Here is a 23,017-nt window from a genome sequence, read left to right on the forward strand (position 1 = left end):
GTAGCTTTTAAAATCCCACCAGTCACGTCTGCATTTCAGCCACCAACAAGAACTTCCCTGCTCAACACAGATGAGGACTGTGGCGCTTCCTAACCCTTCAAGGCTGGAAGAAACCATGATCACACCTCATTTGATTGCAGGTGAAAACAGAAACAGTTGCATCCTTATCCAAATGGTTGTACTTTTTTTTTAATGCAGTAACCAGGAAGGCGGATGGCTATCCAAAAAACCCCAAAACATTTAATAACGCACGTTGCACTTTACTGTGCTGGGTTCCACACAAGTGCAAGGCTTTGTATCCTATGCAATGAAGAATAAATCACAAATCATCAGAAATTACAAAGTTAGGCACCAGATTAATGAAAACCAGGGAAAATATGTTATGCAAAGTGGGCCTGGTCCACTCACCAGCCAGTGTAGCAGAGGGGCACTCTTATGTGCTGAAGGGGAGAGGCTGTGTGCAGATATTTAAATCCTCTCTCAGTACCTTGATGGAGTAGCATAACATTTCCAACATATTCAAAACATGTTCCAAGGTGCTCTGTTCTCGGTGTCTAAAAAGCTTTGGATTTGCTTTAGGAATCACTAGGAAGTGAGACTTCCCAAGTGTTGGCCGCTGACGGCTTAGATCGGCTAAGGAATCTGGGTTCTTGTTTTGCAGTACAGGGAGGACCTTGATGGAAAAGTGTGTGTAAGGGCCTCAACCTGAATTTATATTTGGCTGTACAGGTGAGGACATTTCCATCCTCCGGGCTGGACACCACATTAAAATGGATCCGTTACTGCAGAGTGTATTCATACAAGCACATAACTGCAGATCATACAGCCAAAACACGCGGATGTTTACAGGCGTAAAAAGTCTGAGCCAGTCTGACTTACCTAGTCTCTGGATTATATCCTAAAATGTAGAAAAATGAGTCGATCCGTGGTTTGAACTCCCTGGCAGCGAATATGTCTGAGAAGTGGGCGATGTTGCATTTCCCCCTGCAAAACACAAAACAGGCCATCGCAAATGAGTCCCACCCGATTGTGCGCACACAGTTCGGCCATGAACAGAAAGCATGCCTCGGGTGTGCATGCCACGGGCACTCGGTCCCTGCTGGACACTGTTCCGTGCGCGCATGTTTGGGGGGGAACACGCCACACTCCACGTCCCTGTGACATGACAGTGGAACGGAATCTGAGGGGCGCTGGCTGCCCACGCAGGAGCGAGCGACTCCGGGTGCGCCAGGCAGCGGCGAGCGTCTGCTGCACCGTCTCCCTCTTTGTCTCCGTCTCTCTCATGTGTTTTTTTTTTTTTTTTTACATCTGCAGCACAAGCCTGTCGAAATAGCAGGCATCACAGCAGCTTGGGCCGACAGTACCTTCAGCGGAAGATGAAAGGGATGAAGATCTCGGGGCAGGCATTACGCCATGCTCCCGGAATTCACGGAGTTTATCCAAAAGCCCTGTAATAAGCCAAATCAAAGGGGGCTGCGTACAGGAGAAGTTGCGGCTAATTTGCCCTGAAATCGGCGCTTCAGAGCTGGGGCTTTGTGTGACTCCTTGCTGCCTCCAGATGGTTCCTGTTAAGGGGGTGGGAAGAAAGAACGTACCGGCGTTGGGGGTGGGGCGCTACGGACACAAGGGTGAAGGAAGGAGGGAAAAAAAAAAAAAAAAAAAAAGACAGCGGAGTTCTGGTTTCATGGACTGAGAAGAAACATGCCTGTCCGCCTTTTCTGGAGTCGTGCCGCAAAAAAAGAAAAACCTGACGGCTTTCAGCCACGGGTCTGCAGGCAGAGCCATTACGGAAAGGCATGCTGGGAAATGCCCTCGCGCCAGGGCTTCCTGGTGAGCTGCTGCGCAGTACATCGACTCTAAATGTGAGCTATGGGCAAGTGTGGAGCCAGGCCCCGGGGCCAACCGCTGGGCAGGTGCCTTACCTGAGGGCCGCAGTGTGGTAGGTGTCCACATAGTCCGAGATGAAGAGCTCTCTGCTTTTTACCACAGGGTCAGTAATGACCAGCTCCCGACCAGAGTCTACACACACACACACACACACACACACACACACACACACACACACACACGCAGTGAGGGAGTACGTCAAAGAAAGGCAAATTGTTTTTCTGCACCCTATCATTTCAATTTGAAAAAACACTAGACTGACATTTCACAATGAATCATTTGCATCGGTGTAGAAGCAAAGCAGTATAAATATGTTCGAAATATCCTGCAGATATTACACTGCTATTATATTTAAAATATTCTGAAGCTTCACTGGTGCACCCTTGGTATAATTCTGTCTGGTTCTGACAACCACATGAACACCTTGTGTTATCAGAATGCTCGGGGACCGAGGGCCTGAGGAGGGAAAGGCATGGCAAGGAAAAAATAACTCGAGTTGATGGCATGTGCATGCACGCGTGCATGTGCGCACACACACAGACACACGAGCAGTGTGAGTCGGTACTAATGACACTGAAACTAGGTAACTCAGGTGAAATACAGCCAGAATACTATTGGGAGACAATGGGCTCTTAAAGTGCCAGTAATTTCCATAAAGGTGAGTGAATTCAAGAAAGGAGGAGTGTGTTTGGCAGGGCTGCCAGCATGTCTGACGCGTCCTAATAAAAAGATCGGCGCCTGTGTCCAGGGCGAGGCTGGGAGAGCCGTCTCACACACAAAGCTCCTCGTCTGTTCACGATAAGGCCCCGCTGAAGATCACTATTAGCCAAGTGGTGTTATGCCGCTCCGTTATGGCGGTGCAGGATGCAAGAGTGTCGTTGTCGACCAGCAACGGTCGCCACGTCAGCCGGGAGGTTAGGTTGGGGGGGGGGGTTGGTTTGGCTGGTGTCTGCCCACCTGGGAAGCATGTGCAGTTCTTGGCTGTTTTATTATGAGCGGTCCCAACACGTGACAGGGCAGAACCCTGAGCCTGTTATTATGGCTTGATGCAGGCACGGGACCCGGCGTGGCGGTTGATGGCCAGGGTAGTGGAGGTTTGCAAGGCACATTACACAAGTAATTTGCACTTCATGGCTCCTGCTGCCCTGTTTAGAGGAGTGTTACCAGGGAGACAAGGGTGTGGGGGGGTGTTTTTTGGGGTTGTTTTTTTTTGGCAACCACATCCGTTATTTGAGGAGTCACTCACCCCGATGTCTTACTGCTGTGAACGGTTAAATAAAATGAGAGAGGAGAGTCTGGCAACCGACAACACATTTTCTATCACTTATTTGCTCATAGTAAAAGGGTACACACACCTCCACCCCAACCCTACCCCACATACCGTTCTCATTGTTACGATCCTGCACTAGGTGCTGGTAGACGGAGTCAGGAACCTCGGACTGGCGATAGTACCATTTCACGCTCATTAACAGATGATCCCGCTTACTCTGGAAGAAGAAAAAGAGACGGGAATAAACATCTAATAAAATAAACAGACATTTGTTTGCTAGCTTCACAAGCGTGCTGTGTGCCTTTTGACATCGATCAGTGAAACCAGGTCAATTAAACACAGACAGAAAGGTTTTCATGTGGAATAAAGTAAACAGAAAGACACTCGCATTTTTGGACTCTCCAGCGGATGCAGGGAGAAAAATCTGGGCAGTGAAAAGCGAAGTAACTTTAAGGCCGAAATGCGACCACCATTCCAAATGTATGATCGATTAACTGCTAAATACAACTCCAGACACACATCTGTAAAGAATAAATGTTGCTCTGTGCAGCCAAGCACATCACGCGTAGCTTCCTCCTCTCGGCGTGCACGCCAAACTCTGCCACCCGCTGTCCGTTCGCGGGACTGCAAACAGTGCAGCCCCCTCGCTGCAGTTCCCCAACTGCACCAGCAAGTGGCAGCACTGAGTCGCACAGACCTCCCAGAGGCACGGTGCTTTCCAGGCGAGGGCCAGGACGAGGGGATGGAAAAGGGTAAAAACGCTGTTTGTGTTCGTTGACATGAAATATTTATTATCCCATCCACAAACCCAACTGAAACGAGCCCTAAAGAAGCCGCAGCCGAGCGGGGGGGGGGATGACGGAGACATCCACAATAGAGGGCAGAAAGCCCAGCCAGCTTCAACATTAGTACACAATACTACATATCCCACGAAGGCTGACCATGCCATCACAGGCTCCTGGGAAGAAACACACACGCCGACCCCCCACCCGCCGCTGTGAGTGAGCTCACAGCCAAGGGCCTTTCACAGGGAGTGGGGGGGGGGGGGGGAGAGCTCGCAGCGTCCCGCCAAAACTACCTTCAACGTCCGTCTCGGCGGGAACTCCCGGATCAGCACAGCTGTTCAAAAAGACGTGCAGGACACGTTAAGGATATGGGCCGTCATCTTCCTCAAACCCCTGTCTGAGACGGGGTGAAACGGAGCCCGTTCTGAGGAGATTACACGCGACTCTGTTAGGCAAAGGCGTAAGCAGGGGCTCGTTACGCCGCAGATACGGAGACGGCCCGCGCCTCCAGGGGATTCCCCGCAAGTCGGGGCAGAGCCTCGTCTCCGACAGCCCAGGCCGCCTCGCACAGCCCGCAGCGCTGATAAAGCCCTGGTTTATCGCCAGGGGAGACGCTCCCTCGGTTAGCGGAGGGGCTAAACCCTGCTTCCGGAGGTTAGCGCAGACGTGGATCCCACGCGCGCAAATTCCTTTCGCACGAGAGCGCACAAACACGCCCACCTAACCAGCATGCGGCGTCGCAAATAACTAAATAATAAATAAAAACCTGTGACCTTTTTTCTTAGATGGTCTTCCACTGGAAATGACTATTTCACTGTTAAAGCTTAATTATGTTTTCATGTTGCGCAGAGAGCAGATCGCAGCCCGGAATCAAATTATCCAGATAAGGCCGTGCGGCCAGGCAGGAAGAGGAGCCCGGTACCGTTACGAAGCTGGAGTGATCAGTGCCATGGCTCTCTCCGCCAGCACAGCAGCTCGGGTCCGATGGGCCAGAGAGTGGGCTTTTACGCGGCCGCACGCCCCGCCATGACCCCACTCGGTGCGGCCGACCAACACGAGAGTCGTTCTTTCGACAGGGGCACAAAGGTAGGTGTTTTTCAGGCGCGGTGAAGGGGCGGGGGGCATTACGGAGGGGATTGCAGCGGTTTGGGCTGCCTGGATAACCCTGGTTACGTCCACCTACAGCCCTCACACACTCTCCGATGGCCCGCCCCGGCACCCCCATTGTCTGAGCGCCGAACTCCAAGCGCGAGTCGCACAGCCAGAGAAGAATTAGCCCCCTCGAGCCAAAATCATACATTTATTTTCTGTTGTCCTCTCTACTGCACACTCGCTCGCTCTCTCTCTCTCACACACACCCCTCCTAAAAGGAGTAAGAGCAAAGAAACAACAGTAACAGTGGAAAGGATGAAGAGCACGCCACAGGGAAGCGTGAAAGGGAACCGTGTGTGAGTGTGTGTGTGAGAGAGAGAGAGAGGGAGAGATGGGGGTTGGTGGGTTAGGAGAAGCTCCATGAGCAGTAATTACACCAGAGCCATGTTAAGTCCAGTGAGAGAGAGACGGACAGGGGTGAGGTCTCTCCGGAGGCCTGGCTGGAGATGCAGCGCTGGGGGGCTTTTACAGGAATGTGAGCAGAGTGGCCTGGCTTTGCCAACACCCCTGTACCCAACACTTGTAGGTTTGGAAGGCTGGTGCAGTGTACAGTAACAAACCAGTGAAAAGAACCTGATCTCGTCCCATTCCCATATTGTTATTATAAATGCACACACATTTACATTACATTTATGGCCCCCCCACACACACCAACCCCTCTGCACACAACCACCCATTTCCCCTCTAATGGTCTCAGCTAATCAAAACACAACAATGCAAACTTGATATCTAAAGCTGTGACCTTAATGGAAAATGTACTGGTTTGAGGCTGCATTTAGAAGCAGGTTTAATTAGACTATTGAAATGCAAAAACAAGCCCGGTGTACTTTTGGCAGCCTCAGTACACATGTTTTCTATTTTAGATCATTTTCCTTCTGTTGGTTCATTGTTAACAAGCCATTCTCAGAACGATTATCTTAATGAACAGTGCGTAAACAGAAGGACGGCCTTAGCGCTCACCGCTGGACGCTCGTGCTTTGGTTAGCCGTCAGAACGTTCGCGTCGCGCTGGCAACAGTTTGGCATTAGCAGGCATTGAAAGTGCATTAAGATGCATTCCAGTGCCATGCATAAACAAATGCCTCAAAGAAAAGCCCGTTAAGCGAGGTGCAGTGTGTTCCACGACCGAGCGTTCCCGAGCACGACCGGGTTTAAAGCGCACGGGGCTGCAGCAGCAGCTCCCGCCTGGGCAGAGCGGGCGGAGCCGCGTGCAGGTGCCTGGCAGGGGGCTGAAGAGTGCACCAGCAGATGGCGCTCCACCAAGCTGCTCTCGCTCCAATAACGTAGGCGAGGGCTGCAACTGTGGCACAAAGCGCAGCATTTCTAAGCAACAACATGCGAACGAGCTGGAACAGTGTTAAAATGCTCATGTGCGCACACACCGGCAAGAACGGCTGAGGGAAACATCAGGGCGACGTGACCACGTCGCAGTGGGTTTAATACACGGCAGCAGCCGGAAAGGTGTCCTATTTGCCCTTCTGAGCGGGGACGTGCCCCGCCTGTGACCGACAGCTTCCTGCCACACCATGGCCAGCGAGCCGGTGGGATGAAGCACTAACAGGCGGGCCCGTGGAACTGCTAGACCAACCCCCCCCCCCCCCCCCCCCCCACGTCGCAGCTAAGCAAAACCAGACACGCCAGCGCACATTAACAGGAAATCTGGGTTTATTTTCCGAGCGTTTACATTCTGCTTCTCTTTCACGGCCCACAGCCAAGCGGCCAAGCGGCCCGGAGGCCCCGGTTTCAGCGTGGCCCGCGCCGGAGGAAACGGCGTCTGGGAACGGCCGCGTAAAGGTTGCGGCGAAGGCGTGAGAAGAACGGGCCGGGCCGGAACATGGGCTGACGAGCAGCGACGGAGGGCCCGTGTGCGGGACAGACAACTGCTCTCCAAACGTCATCCGATTAGTACGCCCCCAGCAGGCAGAAAGGACGGCCGCACCTGACCCACGGAGCTTGCTCGCTGCTGCTGCCCAGTGCTGCATTCCAGGACCCTCCCGCCGACACACACACACACACCAGACGCTGCTCTGCTGTATACGAACGTGAGGTGCGCGCGCACGCACAATAGAGCTCTTCCATGTGCACCCGGGTACACGATGCATCACACAGCTGTGTGCGTGCGTGCGAGAGGAAAAACATTCCCACACTCTTAACGGCTCTGTTCAGCAAACGAGCCTGGCTTAGAAAGGCGCGCACGTACACACACCCACACCCACACATGGAAAGAGGAGGCTGGTTTCATCTGTAACATGTGCTATGCAGCAGGACAGACCGCAGGAAAAGGGAGGATTGGCCACCTCCACCAGTGTTTTTGGCCACGCTCCACCCATGCTAGGTGAAGGAGTGCCTCTACATCAGCGCTGGGTGGCTGGAGCGCCTCTCCACTCATGCGCAGCCCAGGCTGCTTGGCGCTGCCCTGCCTCTCACAGGCTCAAACTAATAATGGTAAACAAGTGTTGATGACAAGTTTCCTCCCCACAAGAGCCTGTGTACAGATTTACTCCTCCTCCACCCGTCAACGGGAACAAATGGAGGCAGGAGGCTGGGGGGGTGGGGGTGGGGGGGGAGCCACAGCTGTGATGGCAGCACAGTCAGGACCTTTATGCAGCTCAACACAGAGCGCCTCTCTCTCTCTCTCTCTCTCTCTCTCCCTCCCTCCCTCCCTCCCTCCCTCCCTCTCCCGTGCTGTTTAGATATTAAATCTCCACTCACTTTGAACAGTCTGCCCATCTGTCAGCCCTCCTCTATATTGGATTTGATGAGCATTAGGCAGTTCAAAGAAGGAGATCTGCAGTGTAACAAAACCAGGATACCACATACACGCACTCGCGCACCGTCGCCCTGAAATCGGTCTTGTGCGCGCGAGATCTGATGCTACGGTACGCGCCCGTCCGTTTGACAGCGGGTAGGGCGGAGGAGAGGCGGGTGCGTGCAGTCCATGCAAATTAAGGCGCGCCCGCCGTTAGCCGCGCCGCTCTAAACCGCCACGCCACACTTCAGATGTTTAAGAGTCCGAGCGCTCGCCCGAGTCGTCCCCTCCTCCTCCCGCTCCCCTCCGCCGGCAGGACAGCGAGGCATAGCAAGACGGGCCTGGCAGGCACTCTGACGCACACCGCCGCGTTGCCTCCCCGCTCCACACAGCAGGTGTGAGCGAGCTCCTCTGCACCCCCCCCTTCCATCCTCCTTTCTTTCTCTCTCTCTCTCTCTCTCTCTCTCCCCCCCCTTTCATCTTTCTCCTCCTCCTCTTTTCAGCCCCCCCACCCCACCCCCATGTGCTCAAACACTTACCAGCTAATGACTGGAATGCTGAAGGCTGCAAATGAAAGCGGGCGGAGGGGGGGGGGGGTTGTTGGCGAGGCGGTGAAATGATTGACAGAAGTCTCCAGGCAACGGCGGGTTGAGGGACGGCGTTAATATTTAAAGGGCTTGTTATTGTGTTCCAGTGCAGAAGCAACAATGTTTTTGTTAACAGTGACACTGATGCTAGGTTGCAGCGCTATTGTGTAGATTCTACACCACAGATATGTGATAAAGTCACTCAGCAATCATGGTAAACGCGATTCCAGCAACCTAAATAGGAATTCATTACGTCAGTGCTGGGAAAATATACGTGTAGGAGTTAAACTGCAGATAAAAGTGAGCAGACCGATAACACACACACACATTGTTTCATAGGATAAAAATCGCCCATCACTCTCTTCCAGCGTTTCTCTCTCTCTACTCTCCCCCTCTCCCTTCCTTTCTCTTCTTTTTCTTCTCTCTCCCTCCCCCACTCGCTCTCTCGCGACAGATTCCTCTAGTAATCCTGAAAGCAGCAACAGATCTGTTTCTCAATGAGACCATCAGCAGTGCAGACAGAAGAGAGGTTCACACACTGCAGGGCTCCACATTTACACAGGCTGCTTTACACTTACCAACATGCCAGCGAGACAACAACAGGAAGTGTGCATTCAGCATGCTACTACAGCTCTGGCCAGTCATGGCTGCTCCCAGCACTGAAGCCCCTCCCTCCCATGCCTCAAAGCCGCTCAGAGTCGCCGGTCACCTCTCGGTCCTCCCTGGATGGGGGTGTGGTCAGCTATTGACCATATCAACCCAGTGCCCAGTGAGGGCTGAAGGACAGTCACGTGCACACACCACTCAAACGGAGGAGACAGAGGTCAGTGCATTTGGGTTCCAGTGTATCAGGGCCAGTCTGAGGAACAAGGGTTGTGCATGCCAGGATGCAGCGTCTGTCTGGCAGCCAGAGCAAGACAGACTGGCCGACGGTGCAACGTCAGTGGTAACGAAAGGCAGGAAGTGAGGAATCTTGCTGAAGTCACAGCTAATCAATTGGTAGACTCGCCTAGGATGCAAAAACGGAACAAACAAACAAACACGCGCGCACACACACACACACACACACACACACACACACACACACACACACACACACACACACACACACACACACCGCATCAGCAAGCACTGCCAAAACAAATCACCCAGCAACCCCCCCTCCCCTCCCTCCCTCCAGGCTGCTTGCAGGAGGCGGGCCCGGGACAATGGGCTTTGTTGTCGACGCTTTTCGCCGCTCGGCTCGCTGGCGTCCTGCTCATCCGATTGGACTGATTGCAGTGCTCATCTTTCACCGGGGTCGTGTGCACGTGCAGGCGACAGAAGGAGCGACTAAGATAGATGAACGGGAGCGAGCACGTTGCAGAGTAGCATGCCGCGTTCCCAGTGGCCTCGGAGACGGAGCCAACGGGGAGGTGGGGAGCTAATGGGGAACCAGCACTCAGTTTTGTCTGGCCTACATGTACACATTGACTGTGTGTGTGTGGTGGGGCGGATTAGTTCTGAGGTTGTGCTGTGTCCTCTGCTGGAAGCACAGCTGATGGCGAATATTTATGAATCACCAGCTCTCAAACGCACAACAAGTGAAGTGAGGAATAGAGGGAGGAGGAGAGTCACTGCGGCTGTCTGACAACGGCGCAGCAGGCTGGCTGGCAGCCTGCGACAGCATGGAGTGACATGGAGGACAGAACGCAAAGAGAGACACTGACCAGCAACAATCTGTACATGAGCGAGTGTGTGTGTGTGTGGGGGGGGGGGGGGGGGTGATATTTAATGCGAGGGTGTGTGAGACCTGTGAGCATAATGGCAGGCTAAGCCCCGCCCTGAATCTGAAGCCAGTACATACGGCTGAGAGATTTCCTGTGCTCACAATGTTTGCATGCACAAGCACACATGTGCAGGCAGGCGCGAGCCCACACACACACACACACACACACACACACACACACATACACCACTCTCCACCAAGCCACTACCTCACCTCCTTTTTATAGAGTGCCTTCAGAGGACTGCCAGATAAAAACCGAGGTCAATCTAATTAGATGTAATTAGCTACAGCTCTCACACACAATCCAGCGAGATCCAGTCCATCCATTCAATGATCAGGCAATAAATAAATCTATAAATAATAAAACCCCACCCCCCCAGTTTTATCCCCCCCAATTAGAAGCATATGGCAGGGAGGGGTTCAGTCATTTCCCACTTTCATTGTGTACTACACACAGGGTAAACTGATCTCTCTGTTGGCAGGCTGGACCGCTTGGCTCCACTGCTAACATCAAATTAATAAGGACCAAGAATAGTCTCTCGGCAGGGGCTGGTGGCAGGAGATTGAAGAGAGCTAATGTGGAGATGAAGGGGGTTTATACCAAAATGTAGGAATGACAGCTCACTGTGCCCTGGTAAGCGCGTGTGAGTGCGCATGTGCAGTCACGAATGCAGGCCGGGAGCGGGGCGTGGCTACTGGTGCCATTCTGCTCCGCAGAGCTGAGCATCATTAGCAGAGCAGCCAGTGAAATTACCCATCATCGCCTCCGGCTCTAATCCCGCCCCTGGCCCTCGCCACGGCCAATCCACCCTTCCGACAGCTGGCTGGCAGCTCTGATCAGCCAGTGCCCACAAAGATCGGGCGCTCCACTTGTGCGCCTCTGCACGGACGCGTGCCCACACCAAAACCCCCGCGTGGCCCTGGGCCTCAGGGAGGAGACGCGTGTCCTGTTCCGCCCACGCGAGCGCCTGCGCCGTGACATTCTCGTTACCCCGGTCCAGAGAGCAGGACACTGGCAGGCTCGCCAAGACCCGTTCAGCACTCTGCTGGCCCCTGTGACCTCTCGCCGCCCAAGACCCAAGCTTCACCCGGCCTGCAAAACAGCAAATGGCTGCCTCCAAACAACATGACAAAGATGCTACGAACCAGTGGACGGCACAACGTCATCTAGCGTGTGAACACCCCCCTCCGTCACGCTCATCTCTCTATTTTTCTCGCCCGGTTTGCCGGACCCTGCTCGCAGCCACTCCGCGGCAGGCGGATCTCTCGGCCGTGACGCTTTACGCTCGCTCCTGCCCGTGTGAGCCGAGTTGGCGCAGGGCAACGGCCGGCCGCGTAACGGCATCTCTGCTGCTGCTCACACGCATTCCTCTGTCCGTACTAAAACCTCTCCGCAAGTCCGGCCGTACCCCCGCCATGCCCAGCGTGCGTGCTCTAACGTTCGGTGTTTAAATGTTGTTCTGTAGCAGCGCGCAGTGCACAGCTCATGCCTATTTACAGCAGGCAAGCGGGCACGGAGTCGCACTACGAAGGGAGCCCACTTTGAAAGCAGTATGTGGCCTGCAGCTCAGGCCATCTCGGCCCGGGCAGCTTGGGAGTGACTAGCCGGAGCCCGCGTACTTCACTCGCGCTACCACTGGCCTGCCCCCGCACCATGAGTGTACTCAGTCAGCCTTTACACAGTGCTGTGTGCTTGGCCCCATCACAGGCACACACACAGACACACAGAGATAGAGATTTCTGAAGTGCTCTGAACCTGATCTCTCCCTAAATCCCTGTTGACGCTTTCTGAGAGCTGAAGTCCAGAAACAAAAACTCGACTGCCTGAAGGGGTGCGCCATCAAATGCAGTTCCCTACCTGTGCTGATGTCACAGAAGCTAAAACCTGGCTGCATGATTAGGAACGGTACACACACACACACACACACACACACACACACACACACGCATTCATGTCTCACACCCACCCCCACCCTCAATGATAACACAGCACGACACTCTTCTTATCTGCATGACTGCATCTCCTCATAACTGGTTGGGGGGGGGGGTGCCTCTGCCTGTCTCACTTAAGCCTCGGAGAGAAATCAATCACGTCTGAATTCATTAGAACTCCTTGCAGTGGGTCTCCCAGCTGTCTTTCTCTGTGTATGCCCGTGTGTGGATTGGGGAAGGCTGTGGCTCATCTCCGGTAGAGAGAGCAGGGATAAATCACCATGGCGATGTCACCTGACGAAGGGCACTCAGTCAGGCCTTCCCTGCCTCCCCATCCCCACACTCAGCCGCTCATCCCCATCAATGCACTATTAATGAGAGTCTCCTTCAGCCAGCATCTCTCCTACACACACACACACACACACACACACACACACACACACACACACACAACCCTCTCTCTCTTGCACACCAGCTACTTTCAACACGCGTTCAAATCCCATCTACAGCCGATATTGTGTTTGGCATTTCCTGGTGTGCACCCCCCCGGCCTGACAGTGGAGCATCGGCGTGGCAACGATAGGACCAGGGGTCCCTCCTCCAACTGCCTGCTCCGCCCAACGCACTGGCGTCTGGGCTTGTGGGGGGGGCGGGTTTAAGCACGGGGCCGTGTGGCTCCTCCTACAGGAGCGGCTACTGCAGGAAGGGACCTGCAGAGAGCAGCAGGACTGGCGACACCTTCTCAAAGAAAGAAAGAAACAAACACCACCGAAAAAAAAAAAAAAATAGAGAAGGAAAAGAAACCTTGATGAGGAGACGATGAAATGGCCCGCTCTACCCTGTCTCATTACTTTGTCTTAGGGCTATAAAGAGTTATTCCCCCACAAATGGCCAGGGTATTATGGCATTCTATAAACGGGGTGTTATGCTCAACAGACCAAAGTTAGCGTCTCCGCTGGCCTGCGCGCTCTCCTTTACGGGCCGCTGGTGGAGCCGTGCGCTTGGGAACGACGTGCTGGTTGGAAGGAGAGACGTGTTCCTGTCGGACCCGCCTGGCCCCTAAGCACTTCTGGATTTGTTTCCTCAAGCAGCTGTAAACAAGGCTAACGGGGCCCTGAAAAGGAAGTTTGGGGAAATCAGTTAAGATTAGCAGCACTCACGGGAAAACCGCGGGGGTCTTTCGTCTGACTCGGCAGACAGCTTCGTGCGAGTGTGTGTCCCGGTGCACAAACAGGGCGGGCAGCGGCAAAGTGTCCTGGTACCGCATGGAGGAGCAGCTTGACGGCGCAGACGGCTGCCTGAGTTTTCCCGCACGCTGCTCTTCCGCGCAGTACCAGGACACACTGCCGCTAACGATAACGTTACATGAACAGATAAGGCAGGGGGGCAGCGGGTCGAAGGTCATCACAGGGACAGGAGCGACACCACGGCCTCCTCGTCACGGCTGACTGCGGGGAGCGGGCAGCACCTTCCGTTAATCCAGTGCCGTTGGGCGTTAACGCCGCCTACACATCCTGTGATGATTCGGCCGTGTCCCGGCCCCTGCCCCGCCCTACGGCCTCTGCCGTACCACCACATGGCTGCGATCCACGTAGGTAAAACGGCAGCATGAAAAAAAAGGCTTAAAATCGACCACTCGAAGCAAAACGTCAAACCTTACGCGAGCGAACCCGCCATAACGCACACAAAAAACGGTGTTGGGGCGGGATACAAGTGAGACCCAAAAGGAATATGCGTGAAGGTTCCCTCCCCCTCGCCCCGGGGACCCCTCCCCCTCGCCTGTGTATTTTTAAACTTTGTTTCACGTCTACTCTTTTCAGCGGGCAGCCCACCCACCCCCACCTTTGACGGGGTTCCGGGGGAGCTAATTTGCAACACATGTTCTTTAATGGAGAAAGCCACCCGGTGGAGGAGTGTGACGCCTCGGCGACTGTAAATATCCACTTCCACCACTCACTCTCCCTCTCCCTCTCTCTCTCTCTCCAAGTGTCACACTTTTGGACAAGCTGGAAATTGCGCTGGCCGCGTGGGAAACAGCGGCGAGATTCCTCAGCAAATCGGACAGAGAGCGAGAGGAGGGCGAACAGGAGCCGGACGAAAAGGGAGCCGTGGAGAGTCATGACTCCGGGCGGGGAGCGACGACGGCCAGCGTCGGGAGAGGAGGATCTGGTTACGCCCGCGCTGGGGGGCTGAGGAGGGATGGGAGGACCTGCCGAGAAAACCCACACCTGAACCACGACTCCCTGCCTTTGTCTCCAGAGCCATGCTGGAGCCTGCCGCCATTTTAACGTGACGAGGCAACTTAGCAGCTGTAATTAAAACCCCTGAAGATTATGGGAGGATGGCTTGTTTTTGTTATGGCCCATGACTGTGTAATAAAAGAGTGAATATTACCTTCCTGGTTGTATCTCTTACACACACACCCCCAAGCCACCCCCATCGACATCAAAGCAGAGGAAAGACAGAAGTGGGCCTTTCCTTTTGGAGATGAAACGGCCGAACCGAATGCCAGGGCTGGATGTTCTCCACGTCACACGCGACTGAAGACATCAGAGGAGGCCATTTGCCTGTGATGTGGCAGGAAGTGCCACTGCGGACCCGATGCATCACGCCGCAGCCCCGACGCGAGGGGGGCTGCGATTAGCACTCCGCCAACAACCGCTTCTGGCGCGCCTTGATGATGAACGCAGAGGCGAATAAAAACGGCGCGCGACTACCCGGGGAGGGCCACCGGCAGCGGCGGCCGGGCCAGGTGAGCCGGGATAATGAAACGCGGCGAGAGCGGCTCTGTTTAATAATTTAGCCGCGCCAGTCAAGGAGCTGCTATTGATTGTGCTTTCAGGAGTCTTATGAAAATGTTATCTTCAGTCCTGCACCCCCCGGTGCTGCTAGACCCACTCCATCTGGCGATGTAATCACCAGCCAGAGCTCACCTACCCTGCCGCTGACCTCACACACACACACACACACACACACACACACCTCCATTTTGTTTCGTCTCCTTGTTCTTCTCTTTCTTCAGACTCCACCCCCCCCCAATCTTTTAGAGTCTCTCCCCCCCCCCCCCCCCCCCCCCCCCCCCCGCCAGCAGCTGCTTTCACCAACACACTCAGAGAATTATTCCCAGTACCCGGAAAATAAAAACAGTGGGCGAGGGAGAGCGTGAGAGAGAGAGAGAGAGAGAGAGGAAGAAAAGGCAAAGAGAGAGAGTGTAAATGAAAGAGCCTTGATTTATGGTTGATTGTGCTGTAGTACAGACCTGCCCATCACAGAGCAGTGCCATAGTACAGACCTGCCCATCACAGAGCAGTGCCATAGTACAGACCTGCCCATCACAGAGCAGTGCCATAGTACAGACCTGCCCATCACAGAGCAGTGCCGTAGTACAGACCTGCCCATCACAGAGCAGGGCCGTAGTACAGACCTGCCCATCACAGAGCAGTGCCATAGTACAGACCTGCCCATCACAGAGCAGTGCCATAGTACAGACCTGCCCATCACAGAGCAGTGCCATAGTACAGACCTGCCCATCACAGAGCAGGGCCGTAGTACAGACCTGCCCATCACAGAGCAGGGCCGTAGTACAGACCTGCCCATCACAGAGCAGTGCCGTAGTACAGACCTGCCCATCACAGAGCAGTGCCGTAGTACAGACCTGCCCATCACAGAGCAGTGCCGTAGTACAGACCTGCCCATCACAGAGCAGTGCCGTAGTACAGACCTGCCCATCACAGAGCAGTGCTGTAGTACAGACCTGCCCATCACAGAGCAGGGCTGTAGTACAGACCTGCCCATCAGACAGCAGTGCCGTAGTACAGACCTTCCCATCAGACAGCAGTGCTGTAGTACAGACCTGCCTATCACACCGTAGGTTTTATTTACCCACTGCCCTGCCCATGTGCGCAGCACCGTCTAAACGCCTACCCTCAGCGTGAGCAGAGGCAAGCCCAGGCAAGCCCCGCCCCTCTCGGCCCTGGAACGCTGCCCAGCGGAAGGCAGCTGCCGGCAGTCGGGGAGACTACACGCAGCTAAGCACCTAATGTCATTACCACCAGTGGCATTAATGCTTCCTTCAGTGGAATTTCAAGTGTGCATTAATAAATGCGCCCATTAAGTCTGCATTTCACAGCAGATCTGCACTCAGCGCCGAGCTGGAGCTTCAAGGGCTCTGGAGTTGCGTCTGAACAAAATAAACCACAGAACTGAGGAAACAGGAAGTGCATCGCGACATAGCTAATTCAATGAATTGTACTTCACGGCAAAACAACGTCCTTTGAAGAGTCGATATCTACTACCTACATTACCTCTTAGGAATGAACACACATGTACACACACACACACACACACACACGCCCGTAATGGCACTTCAGGAGGTTGAGCTTTTGCTCTGTGGCTATTGAATTTCCCGTTGAATGTCATTTCAAACGGCATGAACAAAACAGTCTGCGTTTTGCGAGATCAGAGTTTATTCCGTAGGATGTTGGCATTCCCACCATGTACTTAAATAGGCTCCCTTGCAGACAGAGGTCATATATGTATACTTCACACTCTCTCATATGTGCTTTCACTCTCTCACACACACACACACACACACACACACACACGTCTGACATACCTGTGCTGCCGGTGAGCAATGCATATTTACATATTTATATATGCAAATATGTTTCCAGAGGCTGAGCGGCCAGTGGAATAACTGGGGGGGGGGCACATGGAGTGCAACACTTGAAGGACGGGGTGGGGGGTGGGGGGGGGGGTGTAGCGAGAGAAACAAAGGGAACGCAAACGAGACTCTCCACTGTCCACACGACCATTAACGGCTGCGAGCTCCCTGTTGTAAAGATGGTAGCGGCTGGCGTGGCGCTCAATAAATATTAACAAGGAGTACAGCTGATGGCGCTGCTCACTGATCCATAATCGCATTTCAAAACGCCGGAGCACGAGGGAGGGAGTGAAGGAGAGAAAGAGGGAGGGAGGGATGTGGGGGGGGGGGGGGGGGGGGTTTGCATCCAGTGTGTGGGTGATAGGCAGTGGTTCCTGGGCTGATGGCTGGCCAGGCTGAACGAGGGTTTAATCACAGCCAGAGAGAACAGCTAATAGGGACACTGGCCATCCATTACTGTTTTAATACCCACCATTTCACACGGCCAAGACCGCACACATTACACAGCTTCTGATGATTTTTTTCCCCTGTTCATGTAAAATGAAGAGCTGTCGGTGGGCAGGCACGCACGTGCGTGCGTTTCTAATGCATTTTACTGAAGCACAGAGGGAATCCGTTCCGATACACAATGAAGTATGGCCATCGAAAACAATGGCTAAAGCATGCAGGGATAGAGCGTAATTACTGTGCGCGAGTGTGTGCTCGCGCGCACGCGTGTTGCCGGTGTGCACGAGTGTGTCGCATGCAGAACGCACACGACTAAACGTAAACCCACGGCTCATTCCCATCACAATGACGCATTCATGCGCATATATTTGAATGTTTATGGAAGCTTTTTAATTAAGGCTTTGACTCATTAGCGTTGCGGAGATAAGCACTGATGGCTCCGCATCCCTACAATTCCTAACGCTCCCGCCTCCGGGACGGCTTCCCGGCCTTTTCCTGACCGGCCGGAACGCTAACAATAATCGATGCGTGTTAATTACCGTTTGACCCGAGCCGAGGGTCAGCGGCAGGGCCCGTCCGGACTCCGGCACGCGTACCATCCGCCGGGCTGTGCTGCCGCTTCCAGCCAGTGCTCACGCTGGCAGTTTGCAGCTTGGCTCCATTACCGAGCACAGCGGCGACACGCAAGACAGCGCTGACCTTCTGACGCGCCCGCCGCGGGGACGCTCTGTGGGGCTGAGAGACACGTTTCAATAAAACACCATTTGCTAGGAGTTGGTTTTTTTTCCTTTTGCCTCTGCAAACACACCCCTAATCCTCCATCTACCCCCCCCCCCCCCCCCCCCCCCCCCCGCAGTTGCTTGCGTCACGCTTCAGTGAAAATTGCGAATCTTTGCAGATAATTGTATTGTACATCGCATCTAATTAAATGTCCATAAGCACCAAAATACCGAGAAGAGCAGGGCGGCTTTCCGGTGGGGGAGCCCCAGAGGAATGCAGCAATCACTCCATTAGGGGCTGCTGTGCACTGCAGCTGAGATGGCCAATATCAGCAAATTAGTTTAGCCACAGGATCGGGGGGAGGGGCACGGACATGCACGCGCGCCCAACAACAACGGTGTCAGTCATCAGGCATATACAGACAGCCCAAATTAGAGGAAAGCGAGCGAGAACTTGGGGGGGGGGGGGAGCGAGCCAGGGAGGGAGGGATGGAGGGAGTGAGGAAAATGGAGGATGAGGAGAGACAAAGAGGGAGAGAAAAGATGGATGAGTGGATGGAGAAGAAAAGGTGCAGGAGAGGAGGTGTTGCACATGATTGATGTGGTGGTGTGCTGTCTTTGTGCCTAAACCCCCAGTGAGTGATGTGTCTCTTTCTCCACCACCCCCCCCCACTCCGCTGACGGTGTTCAGGAGAAGCTGAGGGGTTCTGCTCTGTGCCTGTCGGGTGTCAAAGAGTGTCGCGCAGAGACTCGAAATTCAGAGATAACGGCGCGCCGTGTGCAGAAGCTAACAGCTGTGTAACCGCGGAGACTCACAAAGAGCGCCCAGCTAATGCGGCGTGCCGATCGCGGCGCATTAATACTGCCGACGCCGCGTGCTCGCCGCTAACGGGCAGGAGGGGAAAAGTAAATACGGCAGAGCTGTCAGTGCCCTTGAAATCAGCACGCATCAGTAGCCATTCTGAGGCTCGTGCAAAATGGTGCCAGGCTAACTGCCTTTAGCATAACAGGAGCCCATTATTACACTGGAGGGAGGGGGAGAGAGAGAGAGAGAGAGAGAGAGAGAGATCTGTGATCACCACTCAGATTTAACAGAACCCAGACACAGTGAGCAAACACAGCAGGTCCAGAGGCAGAGTGATTCATAGCTAAAACGGGCCCCTCCTAAGGTTATCTACTTACATGTGAGCACAAGAGTGTGTAAGAATTGGGGTGTGTGTGTGTGTGTGTGTGTGTAGAAAGAACACCACAACAGCACCTCAAATTTTTTCCACCCCATTTTCCTCTGTAATCTCCTTTATTCTGTCTGTACCACAGATCTGTTTACACAAGCTGAGGTCAGCTCTGTCATCTGTGCCTTAATCGCTGCAGCGCGCGCACGCGCGCACGCACGCACTCACACACACATGCGCGTGTGTATAGTGGGAGGAGAAAGCTGCTTTTGTCTGTCTATCCTCGAGCCCATTCATCCTGCCCTGTGGCTTATAGCAATATGAATCAAGCAGGAAGCTGCAGAATGAAATGGGTGCCAATTAATGCCCATGCCTGGGGCGAGAGAAGGGTAGGAAGGAGAATGTGCGCGTGATGCATGGATACTAGCCTTCGGCACTGGCAAAGAACCACAACAAGGGGGCGCTCACCCATGTGGGGAGTGACTGCAGCACCAAGCTTTCCTCTCCGTGCTCGTTGGATCATTAGATAAAGTGCCCAGGTGATGTGCTGTGGTGCGCAGAACAGGTGGGGGCCCTCGGGGCCACACAGAGTCCCCGTGACGACGAGGATATTCCAATAGGAGCAAAACGTGAGTGCTGGGGGGCCATGAATACGGCAGGGCATAAACGGCCTCGTACGGGAGCATGGCACAGGAACGAAGTACATAACGGGAGGGATGGCACGATACTCCATAACTAAATCTTACCTTTAAACATGGCCCGACATCAACGATGATTCGATATATATTACACACACACACACACACACACACACACACACCCTTCCATTGCCATACTGTCTCTCTCTGAGTAAGATATAAATTACCCAGGTCATCACCTGCTTGGTTCTCAGCTGGACTGTACTCACCCCAGCGCACGCACAAGCACACGCTCTCTCAGCATGGCCGCCTCACTGGCTCCTGAAATATACACTATAGTTTATCTGCATTTTTTCCCCCCATTACTGAATACGTCATCTTAATACTGACCTTACAATTCTTGTGAATTTCAGCGGTAAATTACTGTTGCACACACCCACACCCACCCACACCCCAACCTGGCTCTAAGTGAGCAGACAGAAAGAGGACACCTGCACTTTGAGTCTCTCTTCACTCGAGCTCTGCTTAAAAGCTACAGAAACGGAATCTCATATCTACAATAAGACTTGTGAAATTAAACGAGTCTATGGGCAGCGTTAGCTGACGTTAGCTTGTTCTCCAGCTTCTTATTCAAGTTTTCCAGTCCTCCTTAAAACTCAGCAGGCTGATGGAGACTCAGCAGCTTTTATGCACGTTTCATGTGGTGTACTAAAGCCATAGAGTAATGAACTTGATGAAAGAGGGAGAGGGGGAGATTTGTGCGGTTTTTTCCTCCTCTCTCCAGCTGTTTGTCAGGTTTCTGATGTCCTTTCCCCAACCCTGAACTTCCTTTACTTAAATCGGCCAAACTGGAAACAATGCCTGCTTTTTAAATAATTTAACTGAATAAATAAATAACTGATTATTCCACGGCAGGCGATCCGTGGGGGTGAACAGCGTTAAGACTATTTCGTCTTGTTTAAATGCGCTCACTAAAAGGCAGTTAACCTCGCCCCCCCCCCCCACTGGATTAAAACTATATGATGGCAAGACAAGTCCTCATACGTGTGCAAGTGCAGGGATATTTGCATTTGTAAATAACAGCTTTATTTGTAAATGAGAAAGAAAACTGCAGTTAATCTCCACAGCTGAATATAAACTAGCCTGGCTGTTATCGTGTGACTTGTGGTACAATGTGGCCATGCACTGCTGTGGTATTTTTCCCTGATGGATTTGTGATGGTACCCATTCTGTTTCCATAAACATTTTTCCCAGTGTTCAGGAAGGAGGGAAGTCATCGACCTTAGTTAAGGAAAGAATTTTTTTTCTTCCAGTTTTCCACTTTTCTTTGTACATGAGCTATAAGGCTAATGCAGACAGTAAAGGAAGCATAAACCTCACCAGTCAGCATCTCGCAGTGTCCAAATCCAAAGGGGGCCATTTGTCTGAAACTGTACAGAACTTGCTGCGTAACCTCAAACACACTCGATTATGTGGCAACATCGTACACAGCACAACCACATCTCAACACAGCATGAGCAGCCATCTTGAGGCTTGAAGCCACTTAATTTTTCAGTAGTTTAGCAATACTCTGATGTGCGGATCCCGCGCGCCGTGGCCAATCCACAAGGTTGGGAAAGCGCAGGGTGTGCATTTACTGGGCCAGAGCACAGCGAGCAGGTAGAGCTCCACAGGATGCACCACACCACAGAGATCGCCGCACATGGTTCTCCATCCACACCACGGAGAACACCACACAAGGAGCTGGTGAGAGACAGCCAGCTGCACCTCCCGCCGCACCCAGGACCCCCTGATCTGTCCTTAATTGGGGTGCAGTTTATCCAGAAATGCACTGTACATTATTATTTGCAGGGGCAAGCCGCTCAGAAGATGCCGCGATGTCCGGTTCCTGGTTCTCCCTCCCCCCACGCCTCTCTACCTGCTCCGCCCAGCCTCCGTTCTCCCACACCAATCCCGAGTCACATTTACACCTCGGTTGCTGTACGTCATTAACGTGGTTCTGCAGAGGCAGACACGGCCATAATGGGCTTATTCGCCAGTGATGCAGCACACTACAACAACGGCGTCCTAATCACATCCTGCGCCGGGCTGTGGTGCCGTTTCACACGCGCGGCAGCGAGAGGCAGGGGGCGCGGAGGTGGCAGAGGCAACCTGACCGTGGTGGTGCACCCGGTTGGGGGATAAATCAGGTGTTTCATTGGCCTAATAAAAGCGACTGAATCGGAGGCGGTTTTGCTTCCCGCACAACGCGCTCTTTGAAGATTCAGGCTTTTAAAGCAGCTGATTAACAATGTACATAAACCATGTCAGCAAAGAGCGAATGGAGCAGAATAGGTTACACCGAGAAACGAGTGGAGCGCCAGATTTGCTTCTGCGTGCAGTTTTTTTTAATTGACCAATTAAGAGCTTGCGAGCCTGAGTTGGAGCCGCAGCGTAAACGTGCGCTGGGAGCGGCATCGGCAGAAGGCTCGAAACGAACCCACCTAGACATCTGTTGGAGCCTCTAATGCCTCGGGGTGGGGGAAAAAAAAAAAAAGATTTCATCCAGCCACCTGACCCCCAAAAAATGGCCTTTTAAACCTGGATTAGTGGACGGGCTACGCGTCCTGTAGCCGTCGGGAACGGAGCAGAGAAGGTGAGGGGTTCCCAGGATGCAGCCTCGCTTCCAAAGAAGAGACACTCGCCAACAATCCGCAATCAGTTACGAGTAATGAACATACAAGCAGCGAGATTGGAAGTTAGCAATCAGCCTCCCTGTGTCTCAGACGAGAGCCAAGACCAAAGCAGGCGTGGAAACGCACGTTAGGTTTCAGAAGCCAGCCTGAAGCCAGTTGACATCTTTTTGCATAACAAATACAGGCGGTCACCGGGCAATGCACATGAAAGGGCTGTTTGATGGAGCTTCTCGTCCGGCTTTGATGGAAACAATGGTGGGAGACATAATTTGGGTGGGGGTGGGGGGGGGGGAGACTGCCTCAGCCAGCAGGGGGGAAAGAAAAGAACGTCTGCACTCACCAGCTTAAAGTCCTGAATGCTACAGATGAAGTAGGGGGTGTTGGATCGGCGAGACTCTATGTACACACAATCTGTGAGGGAGAGAGAGAGAGAGAAACAGCACGTTAGCCACATCTGCACAACCTGGAGAGACAGTCAGGCCTAGCACGTCTCGAGCTCCCCACCCCTTACAATGTGGTTCACATTGACAAATTCAAGTGGAATGTGAGTAATAGGATTAAAGGGGCTTCCGGG

General features: G+C 53.4%; 1 protein-coding gene across 5 annotated transcripts in view; it reads right to left on the bottom strand.

Moving 5' to 3' along the window:
- Positions 1 to 23,017, bottom strand: part of rerea (arginine-glutamic acid dipeptide (RE) repeats a) — a 119,237-nt gene that overhangs the window by 38,501 nt on the left and 57,719 nt on the right. For all 5 annotated transcript variants that reach the window (XM_035522278.1, XM_035522277.1, XM_035522274.1 and 2 more), the window contains 4 exons: positions 22,784 to 22,854; positions 3,269 to 3,374; positions 1,923 to 2,019; positions 880 to 984 (listed from right to left, as the gene is read on the bottom strand). In XM_035522278.1, coding sequence (XP_035378171.1) covers positions 880 to 984; positions 1,923 to 2,019; positions 3,269 to 3,374; positions 22,784 to 22,854 — 379 coding nt within the window. The remainder of the gene's footprint in view (positions 1 to 879; positions 985 to 1,922; positions 2,020 to 3,268; positions 3,375 to 22,783; positions 22,855 to 23,017) is intronic.

This window comes from Electrophorus electricus, chromosome 24 (genome assembly GCF_013358815.1).
Source record: "Electrophorus electricus isolate fEleEle1 chromosome 24, fEleEle1.pri, whole genome shotgun sequence".
NCBI classification, from domain to species: Eukaryota; Metazoa; Chordata; class Actinopteri; order Gymnotiformes; family Gymnotidae; genus Electrophorus; species Electrophorus electricus.